At 56.6% G+C, this 19,297-nt stretch overlaps 12 protein-coding genes across 12 annotated transcripts; 7 read left to right on the top strand and 5 right to left on the bottom strand.

Moving 5' to 3' along the window:
* The first annotated feature begins 592 nt into the window (after positions 1 to 592).
* On the top strand, positions 593 to 3,377 carry SCHCODRAFT_02635487 (cytochrome P450). Its single transcript, XM_050345870.1, has 15 exons — positions 593 to 809; positions 861 to 969; positions 1,046 to 1,110; positions 1,160 to 1,169; positions 1,221 to 1,364; positions 1,482 to 1,657; positions 1,732 to 1,820; positions 1,871 to 1,975; positions 2,057 to 2,269; positions 2,317 to 2,405; positions 2,465 to 2,585; positions 2,638 to 2,730; positions 2,794 to 2,855; positions 2,945 to 3,292; positions 3,340 to 3,377. Exons 1-14 carry the CDS (start codon positions 617 to 619, stop codon positions 3,030 to 3,032), a joined length of 1,557 nt encoding a protein of 518 aa, XP_050198961.1. The 5' UTR covers positions 593 to 616; the 3' UTR covers positions 3,033 to 3,292; positions 3,340 to 3,377.
* Positions 3,264 to 4,640, bottom strand: SCHCODRAFT_02751242 (carbohydrate-binding module family 12 protein; the record flags this gene model as incomplete). Its single annotated transcript, XM_003029453.2, has 9 exons — positions 3,264 to 3,290; positions 3,338 to 3,378; positions 3,430 to 3,625; positions 3,679 to 3,746; positions 3,799 to 3,808; positions 3,861 to 4,136; positions 4,191 to 4,282; positions 4,334 to 4,493; positions 4,542 to 4,640. The coding sequence occupies 9 exons, from the start codon at positions 4,638 to 4,640 to the stop codon at positions 3,264 to 3,266; spliced, it is 969 nt and encodes a 322-aa protein (XP_003029499.2).
* Positions 4,287 to 5,226, top strand: SCHCODRAFT_01328008 (uncharacterized protein). Its single transcript, XM_050341454.1, has 2 exons — positions 4,287 to 4,373; positions 4,573 to 5,226. The coding sequence occupies exon 2, from the start codon at positions 4,762 to 4,764 to the stop codon at positions 5,152 to 5,154; it is 393 nt and encodes a 130-aa protein (XP_050198960.1). The 5' UTR covers positions 4,287 to 4,373; positions 4,573 to 4,761; the 3' UTR covers positions 5,155 to 5,226.
* Positions 4,890 to 5,856, bottom strand: SCHCODRAFT_02376624 (uncharacterized protein). Its single transcript, XM_050342511.1, has 3 exons — positions 5,385 to 5,856; positions 5,268 to 5,329; positions 4,890 to 5,219 (listed from the first exon to the last, which is right to left on the bottom strand). The coding sequence occupies exons 1-3, from the start codon at positions 5,744 to 5,746 to the stop codon at positions 5,140 to 5,142; spliced, it is 504 nt and encodes a 167-aa protein (XP_050198959.1). The 5' UTR covers positions 5,747 to 5,856; the 3' UTR covers positions 4,890 to 5,139.
* Positions 5,857 to 5,949: 93 nt separating this feature from the next.
* Positions 5,950 to 8,041, top strand: SCHCODRAFT_069749 (NicO-domain-containing protein). The gene is made up of 12 exons (XM_003029851.1): positions 5,950 to 6,171; positions 6,223 to 6,241; positions 6,292 to 6,313; positions 6,364 to 6,466; positions 6,519 to 6,591; positions 6,640 to 6,725; positions 6,776 to 6,913; positions 6,960 to 6,990; positions 7,038 to 7,141; positions 7,192 to 7,598; positions 7,651 to 7,768; positions 7,815 to 8,041. Exons 1-12 carry the CDS (start codon positions 5,968 to 5,970, stop codon positions 7,968 to 7,970), a joined length of 1,461 nt encoding a protein of 486 aa, XP_003029897.1. The 5' UTR covers positions 5,950 to 5,967; the 3' UTR covers positions 7,971 to 8,041.
* A 30-nt stretch (positions 8,042 to 8,071) lies between these two features.
* Positions 8,072 to 8,984, bottom strand: SCHCODRAFT_02635477 (uncharacterized protein). Its single transcript, XM_003029452.2, has 4 exons — positions 8,875 to 8,984; positions 8,724 to 8,774; positions 8,199 to 8,600; positions 8,072 to 8,148 (listed from the first exon to the last, which is right to left on the bottom strand). Exon 3 carries the CDS (start codon positions 8,487 to 8,489, stop codon positions 8,226 to 8,228), a length of 264 nt encoding a protein of 87 aa, XP_003029498.1. The 5' UTR covers positions 8,490 to 8,600; positions 8,724 to 8,774; positions 8,875 to 8,984; the 3' UTR covers positions 8,072 to 8,148; positions 8,199 to 8,225.
* Positions 8,726 to 9,582, top strand: SCHCODRAFT_02509713 (UPF0041-domain-containing protein; the record flags this gene model as incomplete). Its single annotated transcript, XM_003029850.2, has 4 exons — positions 8,726 to 8,774; positions 8,875 to 8,985; positions 9,039 to 9,112; positions 9,160 to 9,582. 4 exons carry the CDS (start codon positions 8,726 to 8,728, stop codon positions 9,580 to 9,582), a joined length of 657 nt encoding a protein of 218 aa, XP_003029896.1.
* A 138-nt stretch (positions 9,583 to 9,720) lies between these two features.
* On the bottom strand, positions 9,721 to 10,211 carry SCHCODRAFT_02510442 (uncharacterized protein; the record flags this gene model as incomplete). Its single annotated transcript, XM_050343236.1, has 2 exons — positions 9,721 to 9,756; positions 9,822 to 10,211. 2 exons carry the CDS (start codon positions 10,209 to 10,211, stop codon positions 9,721 to 9,723), a joined length of 426 nt encoding a protein of 141 aa, XP_050198958.1.
* Positions 10,212 to 10,617: 406 nt separating this feature from the next.
* SCHCODRAFT_01191929 (uncharacterized protein) lies at positions 10,618 to 11,753 on the top strand (the record flags this gene model as incomplete). Its single annotated transcript, XM_003029849.3, has 4 exons — positions 10,618 to 10,743; positions 10,794 to 10,938; positions 10,991 to 11,072; positions 11,534 to 11,753. Exons 1-4 carry the CDS (start codon positions 10,693 to 10,695, stop codon positions 11,751 to 11,753), a joined length of 498 nt encoding a protein of 165 aa, XP_003029895.1. The 5' UTR covers positions 10,618 to 10,692.
* Positions 11,754 to 12,308: 555 nt separating this feature from the next.
* On the bottom strand, positions 12,309 to 12,697 carry SCHCODRAFT_02376294 (uncharacterized protein). Its single transcript, XM_050342510.1, has one exon. It carries the CDS (start codon positions 12,605 to 12,607, stop codon positions 12,374 to 12,376), a length of 234 nt encoding a protein of 77 aa, XP_050198957.1. The 5' UTR covers positions 12,608 to 12,697; the 3' UTR covers positions 12,309 to 12,373.
* A 635-nt stretch (positions 12,698 to 13,332) lies between these two features.
* On the top strand, positions 13,333 to 15,718 carry SCHCODRAFT_02704067 (uncharacterized protein; the record flags this gene model as incomplete). Its single annotated transcript, XM_003029848.2, has 11 exons — positions 13,333 to 13,433; positions 13,488 to 13,684; positions 13,738 to 13,933; positions 13,982 to 14,015; positions 14,069 to 14,305; positions 14,357 to 14,731; positions 14,782 to 14,916; positions 14,967 to 15,117; positions 15,171 to 15,252; positions 15,307 to 15,395; positions 15,453 to 15,718. The coding sequence occupies 11 exons, from the start codon at positions 13,333 to 13,335 to the stop codon at positions 15,716 to 15,718; spliced, it is 1,863 nt and encodes a 620-aa protein (XP_003029894.1).
* A 229-nt stretch (positions 15,719 to 15,947) lies between these two features.
* Positions 15,948 to 19,184, top strand: SCHCODRAFT_02511090 (uncharacterized protein; the record flags this gene model as incomplete). Its single annotated transcript, XM_003029847.2, has 8 exons — positions 15,948 to 16,034; positions 16,090 to 16,556; positions 16,607 to 16,853; positions 16,908 to 17,399; positions 17,574 to 17,735; positions 17,787 to 18,271; positions 18,319 to 18,559; positions 18,618 to 19,184. 8 exons carry the CDS (start codon positions 15,948 to 15,950, stop codon positions 19,182 to 19,184), a joined length of 2,748 nt encoding a protein of 915 aa, XP_003029893.1.
* Between the last annotated feature and the right edge of the window lie 113 nt (positions 19,185 to 19,297).

The following is a 19,297-nucleotide window of genomic DNA, read 5'->3' as shown; positions in this document are numbered from 1 at the left end:
TGAACACTCTGCATGTATACTAGGAATACAAAGTGAGCTTGAAGTCGTATAGGATGATGGTCAATTATGGCCAGATTCGAACCGTGATCGTGTTACACTCGTTACGTCTCAACGTGGCCGGTTGATGTTGTCTCCCACCGCCATTCGTGGATCGACAGGTCGTTCTAGTCTGCGAAGCAACCCCACTTTCAAGTTCGCGAGACTCTCTTCCTTCTGTGTAGCTAGGAGGGGAAAGAGTCAATGCCTACACCGTAGTAGTGCAGACGATCTTCCACCGATCTGCCGCGCTGACCTGACTCCTGCGGCGTTCCGTCCTACCTGATCTTCTCACAAGTCAATTGTATGCACTCCTCAGCCTCATGCTCAGCTGCCAAGCGTGCTGCAGCTTTGATTGAAGGGTGCTCAAAACAGGCCCTACGCTAGAGGGCGTCGCGGGTACAGCTGACGAACGAAGCAACGAGGCGGAATACATCGCAGATACCTCTTGAGCGGGTGCCTTTCTCACCCCGAGGCCTTCCATACCAAGTCGGTAACTTTCGAGTCCGTACGGAGTGTATAAGAGTCCCCGGATTGCCCTTATGAGCGCACTCCAGCCTCTCCCTCCTTCAAAAGTGTTATGTCGCACCCTGGCGTTGTTTACATTGGGGCTGCGGTGGCATTCATCTTGACTCTTGCTTATAGCTATGCGCGCCGCCGTTACGCAATTCCCCTGCCGCCAGGGCCTAAACCATGGCCCATAATAGGAAATCTCTTCGATATGCCGACCAAGTTCGAGTGGGAGCAATATGCAAGCTGGGGGAGGGAATTCAGTAAGCCTTGCATTGCGCTGTGAAGGATCTATTGTCTAACTCTGTGCGCAGACAGCAGCGTGGTTCACCTTTGCGTTGCCGGCCAGTCGATCATCGTACTCAATTCGTATGACGACTGTATCGAGCTACTGGAAAAGCGCTCGAAGTTATACTCCAGCCGGTGCGTGCATCAAGGCATCTAATCAATTTTCGCTATATCTCCAGCGCGTGGATAACCCTGATGATTCATGCCCCAGCCCGCCACTCGCAATGGCGATGGACATCATGAAGATGTATTACAATATGGCTCTACTACCCTACGGTGCGCATGCAAAACGAGAGCGATTTCCTCACTGTAAACACCACTCTAGGCGATAGGTGGTGAGTCTGATGTTCTAGTTTTCCACCGCGCTCAACCAAGATCTCCTTTAGGCGCGCGCGTCGCCGCTTGGTTCACGGAATGATGCACAAGACTGCTTCCGCTCAGTACCATCCTCTCGAATTGAAGGCGACCCATTCTTTCCTTCGTGCGATGCTGGCTGCTGGAGAAGATGATCTCGAGTGCGAGTTGCGACAGTGCGTCTTGCTTTCTATGTCAGATCCCAGTATGCTCATCTTATCTTCTACCTCGTCTGTGCAAATCATATCCGGCAACATCCTGTTCTCAACCTTGTTACCGCTCGGCGAATACAGCATGGCGGCTATCGTCATCCTAGGCGCCGCATATGGCCTCGACATCCCTACGAAGGACGATCCCCACGTTGTAGAGGCTGAAGCGGCCTTGCGCATCATCTCGGAAGTGTCAATGCCAGGCAACTACCTCGTCAATGTTCTTCCCTTCCTAAAGCATCTGCCCGAATGGTTTCCGGGTGAGCAAGATATCATTGTATAGGCTGATCGCGTAAACATCCCATCCGCATTTGAGGTTAACGATACGTTACAGGCGCTGACTTTCAACGTCAAGCTCGTGAATGGGGCGACACGGTCCAATGTGTGGTTGAGAAACCATTTCAAGAGGTTAAGCAGAGAACGGTATGCCCAGGAGTAAAAGCTTCAGACACCACTGACTAGCGTATACCTAGATACCGCTGATGCCCTCCTTCACTTCAATTGCCCTCGAAAAAGGCGTCGAGGATGATATCATCCGGGACGCGGCTGGGACCATGTACAATGCCGGTACAGATACAGTGAGCAAGAATGTCTTTTTGGCTTCTATCTCCGGCGCCTTGTGCCTTCTCCTGACTGATATTCTCTTTCCATACCTGTAGACCATGGTCACTGTCGAGAACTTCATACTCGCCGCACTCGACAATCCGTCTCTACAGACTCGAGCACAAGCAGAGCTTGATAGCGTTCTTGGTCCCCTGCAGACGTCCAGCGGGCTGCCAGGCCGTCTCCCGGAGATGTCGGACGAATCACAGCTCCCATTCGTTACAGCGCTCGTGATGGAGACCTTCCGTTGGAAGGCGGTGACACCCATTGCAGGTGTTTCTTCACCTTCATGCCCCAAGACTGACCAACTCGGCAGGCTCTTCCGCACATGTATAGTGGCGAGCAGCCTGACATATACAAGTCGTATGCCATCCCAAGAGGCTCCATCGTCATTCCCAATGTCTGGCTAGTAACTTTTCGCCGAGTTCGCGCTTCTTACCGCGCTCGACTAACACAAATCGTAGGGCCATGCTACGAGACGAGTCGATCTACCCGGAACCAGATGTTTTCAAGCCTGAACGTTTCCTCAACGCCGACGGGACACTCAACACGAGCGTGCGCAACCCAGATGAGATCGCGTTCGGGGTGAGTCAGCCTGGTGAGCTGGGGTTTCCTTCAAACCCACTCAAATTGCTAGTTTGGTCGCCGCATCTGTCCTGGACGTCGAATGGCATATGCATCGACGTGGATTATGGTCGCGTCGATCCTGCGCGTTTATAGCATCGAAAAGGTACGTCGTCTGCACCGACTGGCCTGCCATTGACTCGGGGACTCATTCCGACGATCCTTTTAGGTCAAAGGGCCGGATGGGGCTTTCATCGAGCCTAGCTATGAGTGGAAGTCTGGATTGATCCCGTGCGTAATCACATCCTATTTTGTGGATGATACTAGCGACAAGCTCTTGGTCTACCGACTTTCAAACGCTTGTCCTGACCGTTTTTCAGGACACCGAAGCCTTTCAAGTGCCATTTTGTCCCCCGCGGCGCAGAGGCAGTGGCCTTGATTCGGTCAACGGAGTTTATGCATGGGTAAAGTCGAGACTCGATTGTGATCTCATGTAATCCCTGTATATGTGCACCACATCGGCCGCGAACGATATCATACGCGACTTACCTATCGTAGTGCGCTTCGTCATTTCGAGAGCTCTGATAGCCATAGCTACGCATCATCGTTGGGATAGTTTACATGCATTTCCTTGCGATGGAGACAGGCGACTAATTATACACGACGTTGCTTCCCAAAGGCGAGCAGACTGAACGACGCTCAGGCATAGCAAAGGACGCGGTAAACCTGTAGTGATATTAGCCTACGCTCGATCGAAGACATCAAGCACTGACCTCGATCTTCTTCTCCTTCCCGCCGTAAGGGATGAGCGCGCCTACGAAGCCACTCAGTTATCGTAGTCTGACTACGAGGAACCTTCACTCACCGTCTAGGTGCTCGCCAGCCTTCCCGGGGTGCTCAGCGTCCTTGTGTGGCGCCTTAGCGATGTAGAGCGGCTTGCCGTCGGCCTCGCGGCCGCCCTCAACAGGGCGATAGCCGAGGCTGTTGACATTGAGGCGCCCCGAAGCGTCGACCCAGCGCAAGCCGCGCATGTCGCCAACGAGGATCTCGTAGGTCTCGAGCTAGAGGAAGGTCAACGATGGTGAGCAAGATGATCGTACAGTGATGAACGCACAGAGATCTCGTCGTCATCATAGCCGATGACGGCGCCATCCTTGAAGGCGTCGGACGCCTTGCCGATCTCTGCGAATCTTGGTCAGGGTTCAGAACGGGGACGAAATAACGGTACACGTACGCAGGCCGCCCTGCAGACACAATTAGCGCAAGCTCGATGGCGAGAGACCGAAGAGCACGTACCTCGTAGTACGCCCGGCAGATGTACAAGTTCCAGTGCTTCTCGGGTCCGACGCAGATGGCGTTAGACGGGATGCTCTTTCCCTTGTTCAAGATCCACGTCGCGGGGCCAGACGGACCCTCGCGCTTGTAGCGCTCCGTGCGCTGCTCGGCTTCGGTGATCCAGTTGTTTAGGGCCCAGACCTGCGCCTTCTTCTCCTCGCCGTGCTTCTCGTGCTCCTTGAAGGCCTTGTAGCCGGCGCCGAGGAGGGCAGCGCCAGCGAGAAGACCGCCTCCAACCTACGTGACGATATAAGCATGGCTGAAAAGCAGCGATGTGGCATAAGCGCTTACCTCGAGCTGCTTCTTGCGTTTGTCGTCGATGTCATACCAGTGCTTCTCCTTCTCCTCCTTCGTGGGCTGATTCTGGTGGTCGCCAGAGTAGCCTGCAACGTTGTAAGCTACCGCGATCTTCAACCGAGCGAAGAAATCCTTACTGTCATGGCGCTTCTCGTCGTGGTACGGTTGCTGCTGCTGGTAAGGCTGTTGTGCTTGACCGTAGTTCGGCTGCGATTGGTGTTGCTGCTGGTGGCAATGATCGTCGCCGCTGTCGGTGACACCCCACAGCGCAGGCGTCACGTTCGGCGTCCAGTCTCCCTAAGATACGATTAGGCCGCGCGATCCCACGAAATGGGAAGTACATACCTGCGACCGATGAGGCTGAATGATCTTGTAGTGCTGACCCTGGTACTCGACGACATCGCCGTAGTTGTACTGCGTACCGGGCTCCCAGTGGCGAGTCATGATGGGTGGTAGATGTGAAGAATGAAGTGGAACAAAGGAAAAGTTGGGTAGCGGGGTTCGGTGGCGTTGCCCCAGCCCAGGCCTCCAGTGCTTTTATTCTGTCGGTTCAGCCCTAAACGTCATGCGGCATGCTTTCAACGTGCCCTGGCGAAGAAAGGACAGGGTTTCGACAGCCGGAATCGTGAATTGCCCGGAGCCAAAATTAAAGTCGCGAAGGGCACGCGAACTTCGAGGCCGCGCGCGGAGGTCCTCGGCAGAGCGACATGACCTCAGGATCGCTTCGCTCTGGCGCTCGGCAGGGGACGTCCATGCTACACGCGGACGCGACGTGCTCGTAGGCCAGCTGCTGGGGCCACTATTGTCAGGAAGAGGAGCCGGCGAAGTTCCATTCCGGGAGCATGGTGTGCGCAAGACTGATCGAGGTGACCGAAGCGCCGGCACGCCTCCGAACAGGTTCGCGGGAGCGCGTCCGAGCCGGGATCAGGGCAAAGTCCCGAGGTCAGTCGTCCGTTGAAAAGGCAGCGCGCAAGCCCAGCTGCGGTGAGCTGCGGTAAGACGAAGTGCTCTTGATAATGCTGCCTTTTTCCGGTCTTCAAGCCGTTTCGTCGACTATGTAACATAGCGTACAAAGCGGGGTCCGGTTCTCGATGATGTAGCCTAAGGCAAGAGGGGTCTTGAGATTCCAGAGGCTGCCGTTAAGACGTCGTGATCATCGAGCGCAAAGAGACGAGGCTTGGCGCTGACCTCGACAGAGCAATAGATCCACGTGCGACCGCGAGGGTCTTGTTCCGCGCTGGGGGTGATAACGAACTTGCCCGCGGGGCACGAAGGTCGGAGGCGGGAGCAGCGGGGAACCTTCGGAGGATACCGAGCCCATTCAGTAGTCCAACTTGAAGCCGTACACGAATGGAGGAGAACCCAGCCTTCATGAGGCTCAAGTTCCTTCGAGAGTAGGCCTTTGCGTCGCCGATGAGGGTATGAAGCAACATGCAGAAGACTCCGCTTCCGATACGCAAAAGAGGCAGACGACCACTACAGTGGGTCACTTGCCGTCGGCGCGGGCGGGCCACAAATGCAGGCCGCCCGACTGGTTCCTCCCTACGCATGCAGCCTATCTTCCACCAGTGAGCAGCTCAATGGTGGCCTTATCTACCGTCCCAAGCACCCATCGATCGCATCGATCACTTGCAAGAACTTGAATTGCATGCGCTCTGAGTCGTCCCGCCGTATAAATTCTAGCCAATGCGGCTTTTGCACGGGTTGTTCCTCGGCGAGGGGGACTAGTGCGCCTTCTTGCTAGCTGCAGCCACATCGTCTGAAAAGCAGCATGTCGGGCTTCGCTATTACCCTGCGCGCTATGGTGCACAAACTCGCGTTCTGGCACCGACTTCCGCGGCTGACACTGCTGGGACGCTCCCTTCTTCTGGTTGTCGCTGAGCTTCTCGTGAATGCGGTCTTCTGGGCGGTAGCTGGCATCCTGTTCGGCAAGAATGACACTAGATCCATCCTAGGTCTCGCGCTCTTGGCTTGGGTACGCTTTCCTGTGACGAACTGCCAGCTTCGTTGATGTTCACTGAACCAGACCCTGGGCCTACGACACGGTAAGATTTCCTTGCTAGAACTTGGACGGCGTTGCTAAGTCTGTCTGTAGCCCTCGACGCGGACCACATCAGGTGAATGGAATCCAGCCTTGAACTGAATGCTGCGATGCTCACGAGAACAGCGCTATCGACAATGCCACTCGCGGGCTCATCAGCATGGGCCAACTACCCGTGACCTGTGGTCTGTTCTTCTCGCTGGGACATAGCACCATCGTCATCGTCGTGGTTAGTCAGTCCAATGTCTCCATACACCTCAGGGACCTACAGCCCTATATAGAATGTCGCCATCGCCATCTCGACCGACGTCTACCAGCACATAGACGGCGTCGGGAGCGTCGGCGGTATCGTAGGTGGGAACGAGGCTTGCCAACTTCGCCACAGAACTAACCGCGGAATAGGTGCCGCCGTCAGCGGCTCCTTCCTCTTCATCGTCGGCCTCGCCAACTCCATCATCCTATACAAGATCCTCCAACGGCGCCGCGAGGTAGGATCGACGATCTATAAGCCTGCCCTCCTTCACTGACGCTTCTGCAGTTCAAGAGACGGCAGCGAGAGGCCGATGCGACTGGCGAAGACACGCTGGCCGACTTCGACTCCGATCCCAAGCACACGCACATGCTCATGATGAGGATTCTCGGGCCTGTTCTAACATTCGTCGACCGGCCGTGGAAGGTGAGAACCTTGATCTCTGTCGTCAGTATGCGTCTCATCCTTGCAGATGTACCCGGTAGGGGTCCTATTCGGCTTCGGTAAGCAACACTCGACGAAACGGATACTCGTCGACTGACCTGCAAAGGGTTCGATACGGCGTCCTCGATCGCGCTGCTCGCAGTCAGCGCCATCGGGAAGGAAGGCGCAAACAACGAGACGATACCCACCGGATATATTGTCATCCTCCCCGTACGTATGTTGAGCTCCCCGTCTTGACCTCCGATACAACTGTCGTATAGCTGCTCTTCACCGCCGGCATGACCTTCATCGACTCCCTGGACTCCATCCTGATGCTCTACTCGTACTCTGGCTTCCCCGAGCACTCGTGGAAACTCTTCGAGACCAGAAGTGAAAAATCCTCAAGCAACAAAAGCACCCCAATCGCCTCAGTCCGCAGCTGCTCGCCATTGCAAGGCAGCTCACAGCCCACGCCATATGATAACAACGCCGACCTCGGCGCGAACCCAGTCAAGTCGTCCAAGTCCAGCGTCAAGTTGGGCAACGACGAGCCCGACACCGTGGACACCGTCAGCATCGTCGGCGCAGTGGCCTACGAGCGGAAGATGCGCGCCATGCGGGTCAAGGCGAACATGATGTCCGGGCTGAGCATCATCCTGACCCTCATGAGCATCCTCGTCGCCTTCAGGTAAGTAGATCCGTACCTCCCCCCATTCGTCCTCTCATCCATGCCCGCGCAGCATATCCCTTATCACCATCATGGGTCTCATTGGCGACAATTGCGGCCCATGTCAGGAGGCCGCGGAAGCGGAAGACGGTGGCGGGCTGGCGGGGCGTTGGTGGCGCGGTTGGGCAAGGGTAAGGTTGTTCACTGGTTCAGTTCGACCTTGCTCATGATGCGCAGGCGAACGACAACTCGGGCTACATTGGCGCGGGCATCGTTGGCGCGTTCATTGTGGTGGTAGCGAGTTGGTTTGGAGGGCGTAAGGTCGTCAGAAAATGGCGGAGTAGGCGCGCTGCTGCCAGCGCCGCTGATGCTCCAGCTGAAAGGGTTGAGTAGGAGATGATCGAGACGTACCAATGTATCTTGTACTTGATTGATGGCTCAAGGAAGGAAGAAGTGTGCAGGCAGCCAGTGACGCAGGGTTCCAAGATGAACGATGAGGGGAGCGTGCAGCATAGGATAGCGGGGGACTAAAGGCGAAGTCTATACGGACAAAGGATAGCACGAGATACTCTGCCACAACGTTAACCCAGTGTCGTACCCTTGTTGTAGAGAGCACGTACCGACACACAACCCAGTGAGGGTGGGCACTCATCGCTCCCTCGTCAAGAGCTTCAGCTTTCTCCGTGCATGGCGCTCGACGTCGACCAATGCTGTCTTCGGCACCGCCGGTTCCAAGCGTATGTTGGCGGGCCACTGCGCGCCAGCGGCCTTCCTCCGTTCCTGCAGAAGCTCCAGGACCGTCGGCTCGCGCGTCGCGCGCGTCAACGGCTGTATGCGTGGGACGACCCGCACGCCATTCTCCAAGACGGACTTCTTGATGACTTCCAGCGAGCGGACAGCGGTAGCGCGCATCTTGAGCACACCACAGAGCACGTCCTGAGAAGTGCAGAGTGAGATAAGTGGCGCGCGCGAAGGTGGTTAGGCGGATACGAACCGGTGAGAGAGGTGGTGGCTCGCGTCAAGGTACGGATCGGCCGAAAAAAGCGTGTAAGCTGCCGTGACTAACCGCCCCCGCCCGATATTTGTTGTCTCCCGCCACCACACCCGCTGCTCTCCCTTCGTCTCTCATTCCTCTATACTATACAGCCATGGCAGCAGCGGGATCGAAGTTTCAGGCGTTCATGAACCACCCCGCAGGTTGGTAGTGCCAGTCTCCGATCGAACGACATGCCGTTCCCCCGCGCTCTGGGCTCGCCCCAGAGTCCGTCCCGCTATCTGTGCTCATACGCCCCCACAGGACCGAAGACGGTCTTCTTCTGGGCACCGCTGATGAAGTGGTGTCTCGTCGCTGCGGGGCTCAAGGACTTGTCGCGCCCGGCTGACAAGCTATCCGTCTCGCAGAACGTCGGTATGTGCTGCATCGCCTCCTCAGTTTCCCTTCGTTCGCTGAGTCCTTATTAGCCTTGGCCGCAACCGGCTTCATCTGGGTTCGCTACTCCCTCGTCATCACGCCCGTGAACTACAGCTTGGCAGCAGTACGTAGTCAAACACGACCCTTAACCTAATGCTCATCATCGGATAGGTCAACTTCTTCGTAGGGTTGTCCGGTCTGACACAGTTGGTCCGCGTCGCAAAGTACGTGATACGCAGTGTGCACTGGAACCATGCTGACGGCTCGCAGCTACCGGCGTTCGCTTCAGAACGGCACGAAGGCATGAACGCTGCAGTGCATCGCGTACTTCCTTGTCTCGTCATTCCATATCCTGCCCAATTCCCTGTCGTAGACCTTCCCATTGCACAATGCCATGCTGTAAGAATACATATGAGGAGCGTCCAGTGCTTAACTATCGTATCGGGGACGTCAAATCATCGTGAGCCGGCACCGCGTCGTCGTTCCTCCCTCCGTCTTCTCCGCTCCTGCCTCTCCTCGTCCGTCTCCTCGCCAGAGAAGGAGCCCATGGCTCTGGATGCAAGCCCGAATATGCCGCCATTCTCTTGCAAGTAATTCTTCGCCGAGTTCGCGATGTTATCCATAAGCTCGACGACCTCGTCCCGCTGGCCGTTGTTTTGGGACTCCTCCTTGTACTGCCATTCGCGGTGCTTGTCGAAGGACTCCCATGCCTTTGGTCGAGTATTCTTGTTTTTACTGCCTGAGCTGCGCGATGATCGGGTGCGTCTGCTGTTCGAAGCATCGCCACCGCCGCCGTTCGATAGACCGAGCATCGTCCCGGCAAGTGCGTTCACAAGGCCCCCTCCGTTCCCCACGGCATTGCCGCCCCCGGCTGCGAAGTACCCAGCGCCAGCGGCGAGTGCCGCGATGATGGTACTCCACTTGCAGAACCACACCGCCGAGCGGAACATCCAGCTCGTCGTCCGATACACGCTCAGCAGCGCGAGATACGCGACCAGCGCACTGATGAGGGGCGGCAGCAGCTTCTGCGCATCCCACTCTGTGGGATTGGTCTTTACCAGGTTCAGGACGAAGGTTATGAGGGCGCTGAACAGTGCCAGCGCATGGGACAGCAGTGACGTGAGAGTCGAGTAGAGCGGTGCGGGCACATGGTCCTCAAGGTAGTCCAGGAGCGGGTCGAGAAAAGCAGGCAGGTAAAGGTCGTCGGGCGTGAACTCGGCCATCGCGCTGGACGTCTACGACGGGGCGTACGCGGAAGCAAAGCAGCCGCGCGTGCGACGTGGTCGACAGCAAGCACAGGCTTTGGCGCTGTTTGGTCGTCCGCTCGGGGGAGTAGACGTGGGAAAGGGACCGGAAAAAGTTCCCGCTCGGCATCGGAGGCACCGGCAAGACCTCACAAGACCTCCACCGCCCCTGGAAGAAACCCCCAGAAAACCTTTACGTGAGCGCATTTTGCCTTTTGGAGACTCAAATCCGGCGGATTTGGGGTGAGGAGAGGCTGCCGGGGAAGAGCCGAAGGGGTGATGACACTCAAATTGATTCCCAGGCCGTGAAACACGCACGTGACCCGGACCCGCGTGTATATATACGATCGGCCCAAGTACGAGCTGTTCCCCCACTTTCTGTCCCCCCGCCATCAAACTTGCCAGCGCTGCACAGGCCACGCTACTGCTCTTCACCACACCAACACATACATCTGAAGTCATGGCCATGAAGCGCAAGTTCGACGATGCCAGCGACGACGAGGAGGTTCGCGTGAGTATACCCCTACTTCCTGCGCGTTCCCCCGGTCTAACAAATCGTAGGACTCCAAGCAGCTCAAGCTTGTCCCATTCCCCACCTACTCTGATGACGACTCCCTCATGTCGGATGGGGAGTCGCTCTACCACCATGAACGCTACTCGTCGAATGCGAGCACCAGCTCGTCCGCGTCCTCGTATTCCCCCTCATGTATGTGCACCCAATATGAGCGCATACATCCGCATATACTCATGTCCCTCAGTCCTGCCGTCGCCCGGTGGCTACGGTCAGCCTTCTAGCCCCTCGGAGGGCCGTATGCAGCCCGGCGGCTTCATGGACCATGGGTGAGTATCATTGTCAATGCATGTCGCGCTATGTAGGCTAAGCATATCGCAGCACGAAGTGCACCATGATCCCGAAGTTGCGCGTCGCGTGCGCCGCTGGTCCCAACGGTCGCCGTGCTATGTGGAGCCATTGCGAGGAATGCGGCCACGTCTGGATGGTCAACTGCGACTAACCGACTTCACCCCTCAAGTTCGCCTTCGACTCCGACTCTCGACTCCCGACATCCAACATCCGACTGACTTCGCCCCGACCAAACGCAATAACCAAACTCACCGATAACCATTATCTTTTTCCTTATTCTCTCCGCGTTTGTTTGTGCTCACTCCCCTGTCCCATCATCCACTGTTTGTTCTGTGTGTAACTTATTCCACTTGCTTTTCATCATTGCTCTGTATCATCATTCCTGCGCCACCTCCTCCTCTTCATCTTCTACCCATCCTTCACTTTTGTTTTTCTCTAGGCGACCTCTCCCGACCTCGATGTCACCGACCACCGTGGCCAGCGACGACGGACGACACCGACGACGACGACACCAACCTCCGACCTCCTTCGACCTCATTCAATCCGGCACATCCCCCGATCACCCACTGTACCGCCGACCTGTACCGCCATCACCTCTTACCCGCATCCCCGTCATCGTCGATTCGCCCGTCTACCAAGTCACCGCACTGTACCAGTGAACTCGGCGTCCATCGCACATCGCCTACCATTCTATAAAAGGACGGCGCACGGACAAGCGTCGTCCCGGCTTTACTCGTAGTCTATCACTCTGTACCCCGCATGTAATCCAGCAAACCCTCTTCGACACCATTCAGTCGCGATTTTGTGTGAGGTATTCGGGTTAGTACACTGGGAAATCCAGTGGTCCGTGCGCGGGAGGGACGTCCTGCACGCTGAAAATTTCGACCGGTGTCAGCCAGGTTCGATTGGGGTGCCAGGCCGTAAGGGGTTCCGCTCTTCGCGGCAGCCTTTCACACAGCATCATGCTGTAGCAGTCATGCTAGAATCTACTGCATAGCAACGTCCGATGGCAGTCGAGATTGCTCCTGCTTCTGGCGCATGATACGCTGGCCAAACGCTGGCGACACGGTATATCCTGGATTCCCTGCCCTCCAAGTCGAACCTGTGTGCAAATAAAGCCAAATCAAACGCATAAAACTTCCCGATTGATCGCTTCCCACGCCCAATCTCGACCTTCCCCGCATGGAAAGTGCTCAGCTGACCCGAACCGCCATGCGTGTCACTGAGTCGTTGTTGTCCTTATATTCAAGTTGACCTCCTTTCCGTCTTTTCCATATGTTCATGTCGAAGACAAACGGCCTCGTCGAGAACGTAGGGCCTCGTTGAGAACCCTTGAAGTGACTGGATGAATGGGCTTTGGGCGCTTGTTTGTATGGGCGTTTCTTGAGGGCGACAACTCAGGCAGCTTCCCCAGGGCGGAATGTGGGGGAGCAGAATAACTGTGTTGCGGGGAATGCGGGGTTTTATTGCCAGGTACGCGCCTCTCGTAGTCTCTACTCCTGGAGTGCTTCATGCTCAAGCGCTCGGGCGCTAGGTATCGTCTCCATCGGCTCAGAGAATCGCCAACTACGCGTAGGCTGCGCCCCACAAGCTCACATAACCCTGCGACGATGTGAAATCATGCAGTCAAGATTGATGCTCGACAACAATGACCAGCGTCGCACTTTGCATTGGCGAATTGCCCTCAGACCCTCTATCGTCGGCTGCTATGGTTGCTAGTCAGACCCGGTACCGCTTGCGCCGCCTGCCTTGATACGCGGATGATCATGTTCCGCGCGCCTCTACGGGCCAATCTGAGTTTCATTCGAGGCGCTACATTATGTTCTCGCCACCCCCGCGCGCCCACGACTGCTTGTGAGTGGCTGTGTCCCCACAAAATTCCCCTCCTGTACCTTTCCCCGTCCTGACGCCCCAGCAGGACCTCCTCTTCCCCAGTCGACCGCACGCGTCCCCCACTCAATTCTTTTTGCCTCCATCCTCCTGCTCATCAGATGACCGACGGACTTTGCCCGCGCCCGCGCGAGGTGGATGCATTATGCCAGCACCCGTCGCGGCGCCCCGTGGGCAGCTGTCGAGGAAGTAAATCTGAAGGCGCGCGCGACATCGATCTGATGTGCCACCTGCCAGTCTATTTATTTCGGGTTGCTTTAAAGGAGCGGGAGAGCCATCCACCTTTCCTCCATCCCCCTCCTCCAACTACCCCTTACGACCCACTGTATTACACGATCAGCGTCAGCCATGTCGTCGTCGTCAGATAAGACGGACGCGGAGAAGGGATCCATCGAGGTCACCGAGGATGTTGACCTGCGAGAGAAGCTCGTCAACAATGTCAACGCACGGTACGTTCCCCTTCTGAGTAGACCTGAATCGACCACTTACACGGTCGATTGTAGGATACAAAATCCTCTGTATGGTATCAAGAAGGGCACCCTGATGCGCCAGGTCGAGGACTTCTGCGCCGAGAAAGGCCTCGCCGAGCACGTCGATCTCTTCAAGCGTGGCGCCCTACTTGCGCAGAATCCCAACGACTACGAGAACATCCCGGAGCTCACGGAGCAGGACCTCGCCGCTGTCCGCTACGAGCGCGAACGTGAGCCTCGCTATCGCCGCCTGCCACGATCCTCCATCTAACTGGCAGCGCAGACAGATGGTCGCAGCCCGGCGCGCTATACCTGACGGTCATCATCTGCTGCCTGGCGGCGGCGGTGCAGGGGTGGGACCAGACGGGGAGCAACGGCGCCAACCTCTCGTTCCCGCAGGAGTTTGGCATCCCCATCAACGACCCCAACGATCCCAACCGGGAGCGGAACGAGTGGATTGTGGGCATGATTAACGCGGGGTGAGTACGGCGCAGAGCGTTGCGTAGACCTTCATTGACGCTTGACAGCCCTTACATTGCTTGCGCTGCCCTCGGGTGCTGGGTAAGTCGTGCGATAGAGCGTTAGGGGAAGATAGCTGATCGCTCGTTCCTTAGCTTACGGACCCTCTTAACCACTATCTCGGTCGTCGCGGCGTCATTTTTGTCTGCGGTATATTCTGCACGCTCACCGTTATCGGATCCGGCCTATGCCAGACCTGGCCGCAACTCTTCATCTGCCGCCTGCTCCTCGGGATCGGCATGGGCGCCAAAGCGTCTACCACCCCCGTCTTCGCAGCGGAGAACGTACCGGCAATGATTCGCGGCGGCCTCGTCATGTCCTGGCAGCTCTGGGTGAGCATCTTCCCTCTCTTTCCACCTTTTCCTCGCACTCACCCTCCATAGACCGCCTGCGGCATCTGGCTCGGCTTCTGCGCCAACCTCGCCATGCAAAACGTCGGCCGGATTGCCTGGCGCCTCCAGCTAGGCTCCGCCTTCATCCCCGCCGTCCCCATGACCATTGGCATCTACTTCTGCCCCGAGTCCCCGCGCTGGTACATGAAGCACAACCGCTATCGCGAGGCCTTCAAGTCGTTCAAGCGCCTCCGGAACACGGAGATTCAGGCGGCGCGTGATTTGTACTATGTCCATCGCCAGCTTGTGGAGGAGTTCGAGGTATTGAAGGGCTCGAGCTACTTTAAGCGGCTCATTGAGCTGTTCACTATCCCGCGCGTCCGCCGGGCGACGCTGGCGAGTGGCATTGTTATGCTCGCGCAGCAGGTATGTGGTACTCGCAAACGTCGGTATGCCATTCGCTCACTCGGTGGCAGATGTGCGGTATCAACATCATCGCCTTCTACTCCTCCTCCGTCTTCACGGATGCGGGATACTCAGCGACGCAGGCTCTGTGGGCGTCCTTCGGCTTCGGTCTCGTCAACTTCGTCTTCGCATTCCCTGCCGTCTGGGTAGGCTTCTCGTTCGTTCATCTCCCACCTCGTACTCATTCGTCGCAAAGACCATCGACACCTTCGGTCGCCGCAATCTCCTTCTCTTCACCTTCCCCAACATGTTTTGGACGCTGCTCGCGGCCGGCTTGTGCTTCCAAATCCCGGATGGAAGCGCGGCAAAGGTGCCGTTGATTGCCTTCTTCATCTACCTCTTCGCCGGTACGTGGATAGCATCTACCGTGGGTATGAGCCATAGCTCAACGTGATTGCAGCCTTCTACTCCCCCGGCGAAGGGCCCGTGCCGTTCACGTACTCGGCCGAAGTCTTCCCGCTGACCCACCGCGAGCTGGGAATGTAAGTGGTTGCGTGCTCCTCGACCTCGCGGGGAAGCTGACCTACTCCGGCTAGGTCATGGGCCGTGGCCACATGCCTCGGCTGGGCTGCCGTACTCTCCATCACCTTCCCGCGCATGAAGACTGCGCTGACGCCCACGGGAGGTGCGTACTCAGAACGCAACCAAACCAGTACATTGTCTGACCTTTGATTCTTCGCAGCCTTCGGCTTCTACGCCGGCCTCAACGTCGTCGCGCTCGTGCTCATCTTCCTGTTCCTGCCCGAGACCAAGCAGCGCACGCTCGAGGAGCTGGACTACGTCTTCGCCGTACCCACGAGCAAGCACGTCAGCTACCAGGTGAACAAGACGCTGCCGTACTGGTTCAAGCGGTACATCTTGTGGCGGAAGGACGCGAAGCTTGAGCCCCTTTACCATCTCGACCAGGTCGACTCCATCACTGTCTTCGAGAAGGGAGCTGGGCATTAGCGGATGGTTCTACTGATACGGATTACTATACACGGCCTGTAGTTGCTACGATGTAATTGCCATACAGGCGCAGAGTTCGACGCGACGAGTAGTAGCCGCTAGATTTGTGGCGTCAACTTGAGTTAAACCCCGCAACGCACGTGACGGATGTCGACGCCCCTTCCCCTTAACGTTCATTCAGCGCCGAGCCTTTCAACCCCGTTCGCGCTCAAGTGCGAAGCATTACACTATGGCCGAGTTTCTTGCTTTGCCGGACGACATTATCACCTCGATTTTGTGCGTGTCCCGTCCAGTGGACATCATCAGACTGCGACAGGTGCGCTCCTTTCCGCATCTGTTCAATACTTTATGATGCTCATGACATCGAGTAGACATGCCAGACGCTGAATATGGCGTCCCGCGAGCGCTGGATTTGGGCGAAAGTTACGCCCGAAATCATCGCACACAATTGCATGTGCATTTCGTCAAGCGACCTTGATCAGCTATCTGCGCAGGAATTAGAGCGGATTGCAACGACTCCTATGAAGTGCCTGCTCGCTATGAGCGCAGCTGCAACCAAGGACACTCGAGATATACAAGGTCTCCAGCCACAGCGACAGACTTTGCATCCGAGCGTCGGTTCACTATATCGACGTCTGATCCTCGTTCCCGGCGGTTCATACTTGTTCATCGAAGGATTCAACTCGATTCGATTGCTGCGGCTCGATCCCGCGAGGCCTACAGAGATTGCTAAGCTCCAATCCAGGGATGACGATATGTACAAGAGATCGTATTTCCTCAATTACCGCGTCACCGGTGGTGGCCGCGTCCTCCGCTTCGCAATTGTCAGGAGGGCATTGTGAGCTCACCCGTTTTGATATCCGATTCGTTCACTAACGGAATGGATAGTATGTATCCAGATGCGCCCCAGCTATCGGTGTATGACATCGAGCCGGAAGCAGTAGGGGCATCCTTCTCGCTTGTCGCCAGGACACGCGACCTGGGAAGCGGTTATCATCAAGTGCAGTGTCATGAAGTAGCCTTTTGCGATACACGATTGGCCGTCTGTGATGAGGCTGGACCGGCCATGTTATGGGATCTCGAGTGGAACACGCGCGTCTTCTGGCAACATACTGCTTCACTCTGTGAGAATCTGGTACGTATCAACGTTTTCTTGTTGTTCCCCCGCGTTAAGCGACCTGCATTACAGGCAATCCGAATCATCGGGAATTGCATCGCTGTCACGTCTGGAAGTGGTGATGGCGATTGGGCTCATTCAGCCCGCCTTACTGTCTTCACGTTGCCCCAGGTCGCTAACGGAACTTCTACCGTCGTGGACCTTGGACCAACCTACGACGACAGGGGCGCGCGCGTCTACTACCCACAGCATATCTCTGATGGTGAAAACCCGACATTTTATATTCAGTGTGCGGAGCACACAGACGACCACCTACGCTCGCACACCATAAAAGACGGAGAGCCGGCTCAAATCCTCACGACCGATCGCGCGATCGACTACCATGCTCTGCAGGCATGTCCCCCAGGGCCGAATTCGATGACGACCTGCGACGACGGTCCGGTGTTTACGGACTTCCTCAGATGCTCTGGGCAAGAGGTGCAATTCATCTGGCCGCGCCGGAATTATGGCACCCAGCTTCAAGGGAAGCTGCGGCTCGAATATTCACCTGCGGGTGCCGGAGATGTACGCGCTTTCGACCCCACCACTGGCAGGCTGTGCGTTTCGAAGAAGAATGGGGCGCTAGTCGTCGTCGATTATGTATAGCATGGACTCCCTGATACGTCTGCAGCCCAAAATCACTGTCCTGCCCAGTCTTTGATCTGGATGATGTGAATCTTCAGCCGCTGATTCCGCCAGCATTCTGAAGCGCTCTCTCTTTCTCCTCTCATGCATATCGACTCGCCGTCCAAACCGCGTTTCGACGCGCGCAATGGACTGTCACATTCCATCATACCCTTTGATGTAATCTTTTTGGTTCTCGCTTTCCTTCGCCCCATAGATCTCATTCAACTGAGGCAGGTACGTGTCTCCAGACGCGTTCATTGACTGTGACCGACTGCGTCTCTCCAGACATGCGCGGCGCTATATACAGCGTCTCGGCAATGCTCGGTCTGGCTTGCCATCGCGTTGAGGAACCAGGACCAGAACCCCATGCTCATCTCTCCTAACGTCCTCGGCAAACTTTCTGCCGACGAGCTGGAGAGTATGAGTATAGCGCCTACGAAATGTATGCTCGCCATGCGCGCCGTCGCCATAACGGACAGCACGGAAATCCAGGCATTGCAGCCAAAACAGCAGATGACCTGGGGAGGCGTCGTACCCTACGGATGCCGACGTCTCATACTCATCGCTGGCGGTTCCTACCTTCTCATGGACAGTCCCGCGGTCGGCATTCAGTTATTACGACTCGGGCGCGCAGGACCGGAACTTGTCGACGCGATTCCCAAGCGCAGGCGCGATGGTGGAGGCGATGTCATCGCTCTCCCGAACCTCATGGACTACTGCATTGTAGGCGATGGACGGGTACTACGTCTAGCCATCTCCACGTTAAATCCGTGAGTACCTACTACATTCGTTCTTCCTCGCATTGACTTGGCGACAGGACCCCGGATACTGCCTTCGAAGTCAACATCTACGACATCGAACCTGAGGCGCCTAATGCCACCTTCGTGATTATCGCGCGAACGCATGACCTCGGGGGCATACTGAACCCACATAACTCGAGGTGGTGCCTCTGCGATACGCGCCTTGCTGTCTGTGACTATGGCTATGCACTGCTCTGGGATTTTCTGCAAGATACGCGCATGATATGGGGCCACAGACCGATACAGCATGGCGAAATGGTGCATTTTGAACCTTTCGCTTCTGCTCACCCATGTATACTCACGCTCACGACTTTAGCGACTAAATATCTTCGGTGACCGCGTTGCCATTATGTCCTGGAGAAATCATGCCACTGCTACAAGACTTGCTATATACGCGCCGCCTGCCGGTCACGGGCCCCATACCTTCTGCGACCTCGAGCCAAGCTACGAGCTCACTGTCCCACCCGGCGTGCATATCCATCATTCCGAGCACATCGCGGCTGACGGAAGCTTCACGTTCCACATCCACCGGACCTTCGCCGTCGACGACAATCTCCGCACACATACGCTACGAGAAGGGCGAGCGTCAACCTTGACAGCAGATCGCTCGATCGGCAAGGACGTCTGGCGAGCATATCGTCCGGGACTGAACGCCATGGTGCACTGTGCTGGAGGGCATGTCAGTACTGAGGCCCTCCGCGAGGGCGGACGACAGGTGCAGTTCATCTGGTCCCGCCCGGAACTCAACAGCGAGCTCTTGGGCACGGTGACACTGGAGTATCTGTCTTCGCGAGCTACAGACCGATGTTCCTTCGACCCCGCTTCGGGCAGGATGTGCACGGTCAAGGACGACGGCTCGCTGGTCGTACTAGACTACCTATGAACAAGACTCAGACTTCGGCGTACACCATACCACCGCTGCGATGTCTTATTTATCTGAGTTCACTCCATGACGGTTCGATAGAAGAATTCATTGTAGGTACACGCAAGGACTCC

This window comes from Schizophyllum commune (genome assembly GCF_000143185.2).
Source record: "Schizophyllum commune H4-8 unplaced genomic scaffold SCHCOscaffold_9, whole genome shotgun sequence".
Taxonomy (NCBI): domain Eukaryota; kingdom Fungi; phylum Basidiomycota; class Agaricomycetes; order Agaricales; family Schizophyllaceae; genus Schizophyllum; species Schizophyllum commune.
This window is presented reverse-complemented; position numbering and strand designations above follow the sequence as displayed.

What these genes read in the sequence shown, in the direction of transcription:
- SCHCODRAFT_01328008 (XM_050341454.1), top strand. Translation starts at nt 4,762, where the DNA reads ATGCGGCATGCTTTCAACGTGCCCTGGCGAAGAAAGGACAGGGTTTCG.
- SCHCODRAFT_02635477 (XM_003029452.2), bottom strand. Translation starts at nt 8,489, where the DNA reads ATGCGCGCTACCGCTGTCCGCTCGCTGGAAGTCATCAAGAAGTCCGTC.
- SCHCODRAFT_02376294 (XM_050342510.1), bottom strand. Translation starts at nt 12,607, where the DNA reads ATGAAGCACTCCAGGAGTAGAGACTACGAGAGGCGCGTACCTGGCAAT.
- SCHCODRAFT_02635487 (XM_050345870.1), top strand. Translation starts at nt 617, where the DNA reads ATGTCGCACCCTGGCGTTGTTTACATTGGGGCTGCGGTGGCATTCATC. An exon ending in ACAATGCCGGTACAGATACA is followed by an intron (nt 1,976 to 2,056) that starts GTGAGCAAGAAT and finishes CCATACCTGTAG; the next exon opens with ACCATGGTCACTGTCGAGAA. An exon ending in GGAAGGCGGTGACACCCATT is followed by an intron (nt 2,270 to 2,316) that starts GCAGGTGTTTCT and finishes CCAACTCGGCAG; the next exon opens with GCTCTTCCGCACATGTATAG.
- SCHCODRAFT_02376624 (XM_050342511.1), bottom strand. Translation starts at nt 5,746, where the DNA reads ATGCGTAGGGAGGAACCAGTCGGGCGGCCTGCATTTGTGGCCCGCCCG. An exon ending in GGATCTATTGCTCTGTCGAG is followed by an intron (nt 5,330 to 5,384) that starts GTCAGCGCCAAG and finishes TCTTAACGGCAG; the next exon opens with CCTCTGGAATCTCAAGACCC. An exon ending in CGAGAACCGGACCCCGCTTT is followed by an intron (nt 5,220 to 5,267) that starts GTACGCTATGTT and finishes GACCGGAAAAAG; the next exon opens with GCAGCATTATCAAGAGCACT.
- SCHCODRAFT_069749 (XM_003029851.1), top strand. Translation starts at nt 5,968, where the DNA reads ATGTCGGGCTTCGCTATTACCCTGCGCGCTATGGTGCACAAACTCGCG. An exon ending in TCGTCGACCGGCCGTGGAAG is followed by an intron (nt 6,914 to 6,959) that starts GTGAGAACCTTG and finishes TCATCCTTGCAG; the next exon opens with ATGTACCCGGTAGGGGTCCT. An exon ending in GGTGGCGCGGTTGGGCAAGG is followed by an intron (nt 7,769 to 7,814) that starts GTAAGGTTGTTC and finishes CATGATGCGCAG; the next exon opens with GCGAACGACAACTCGGGCTA.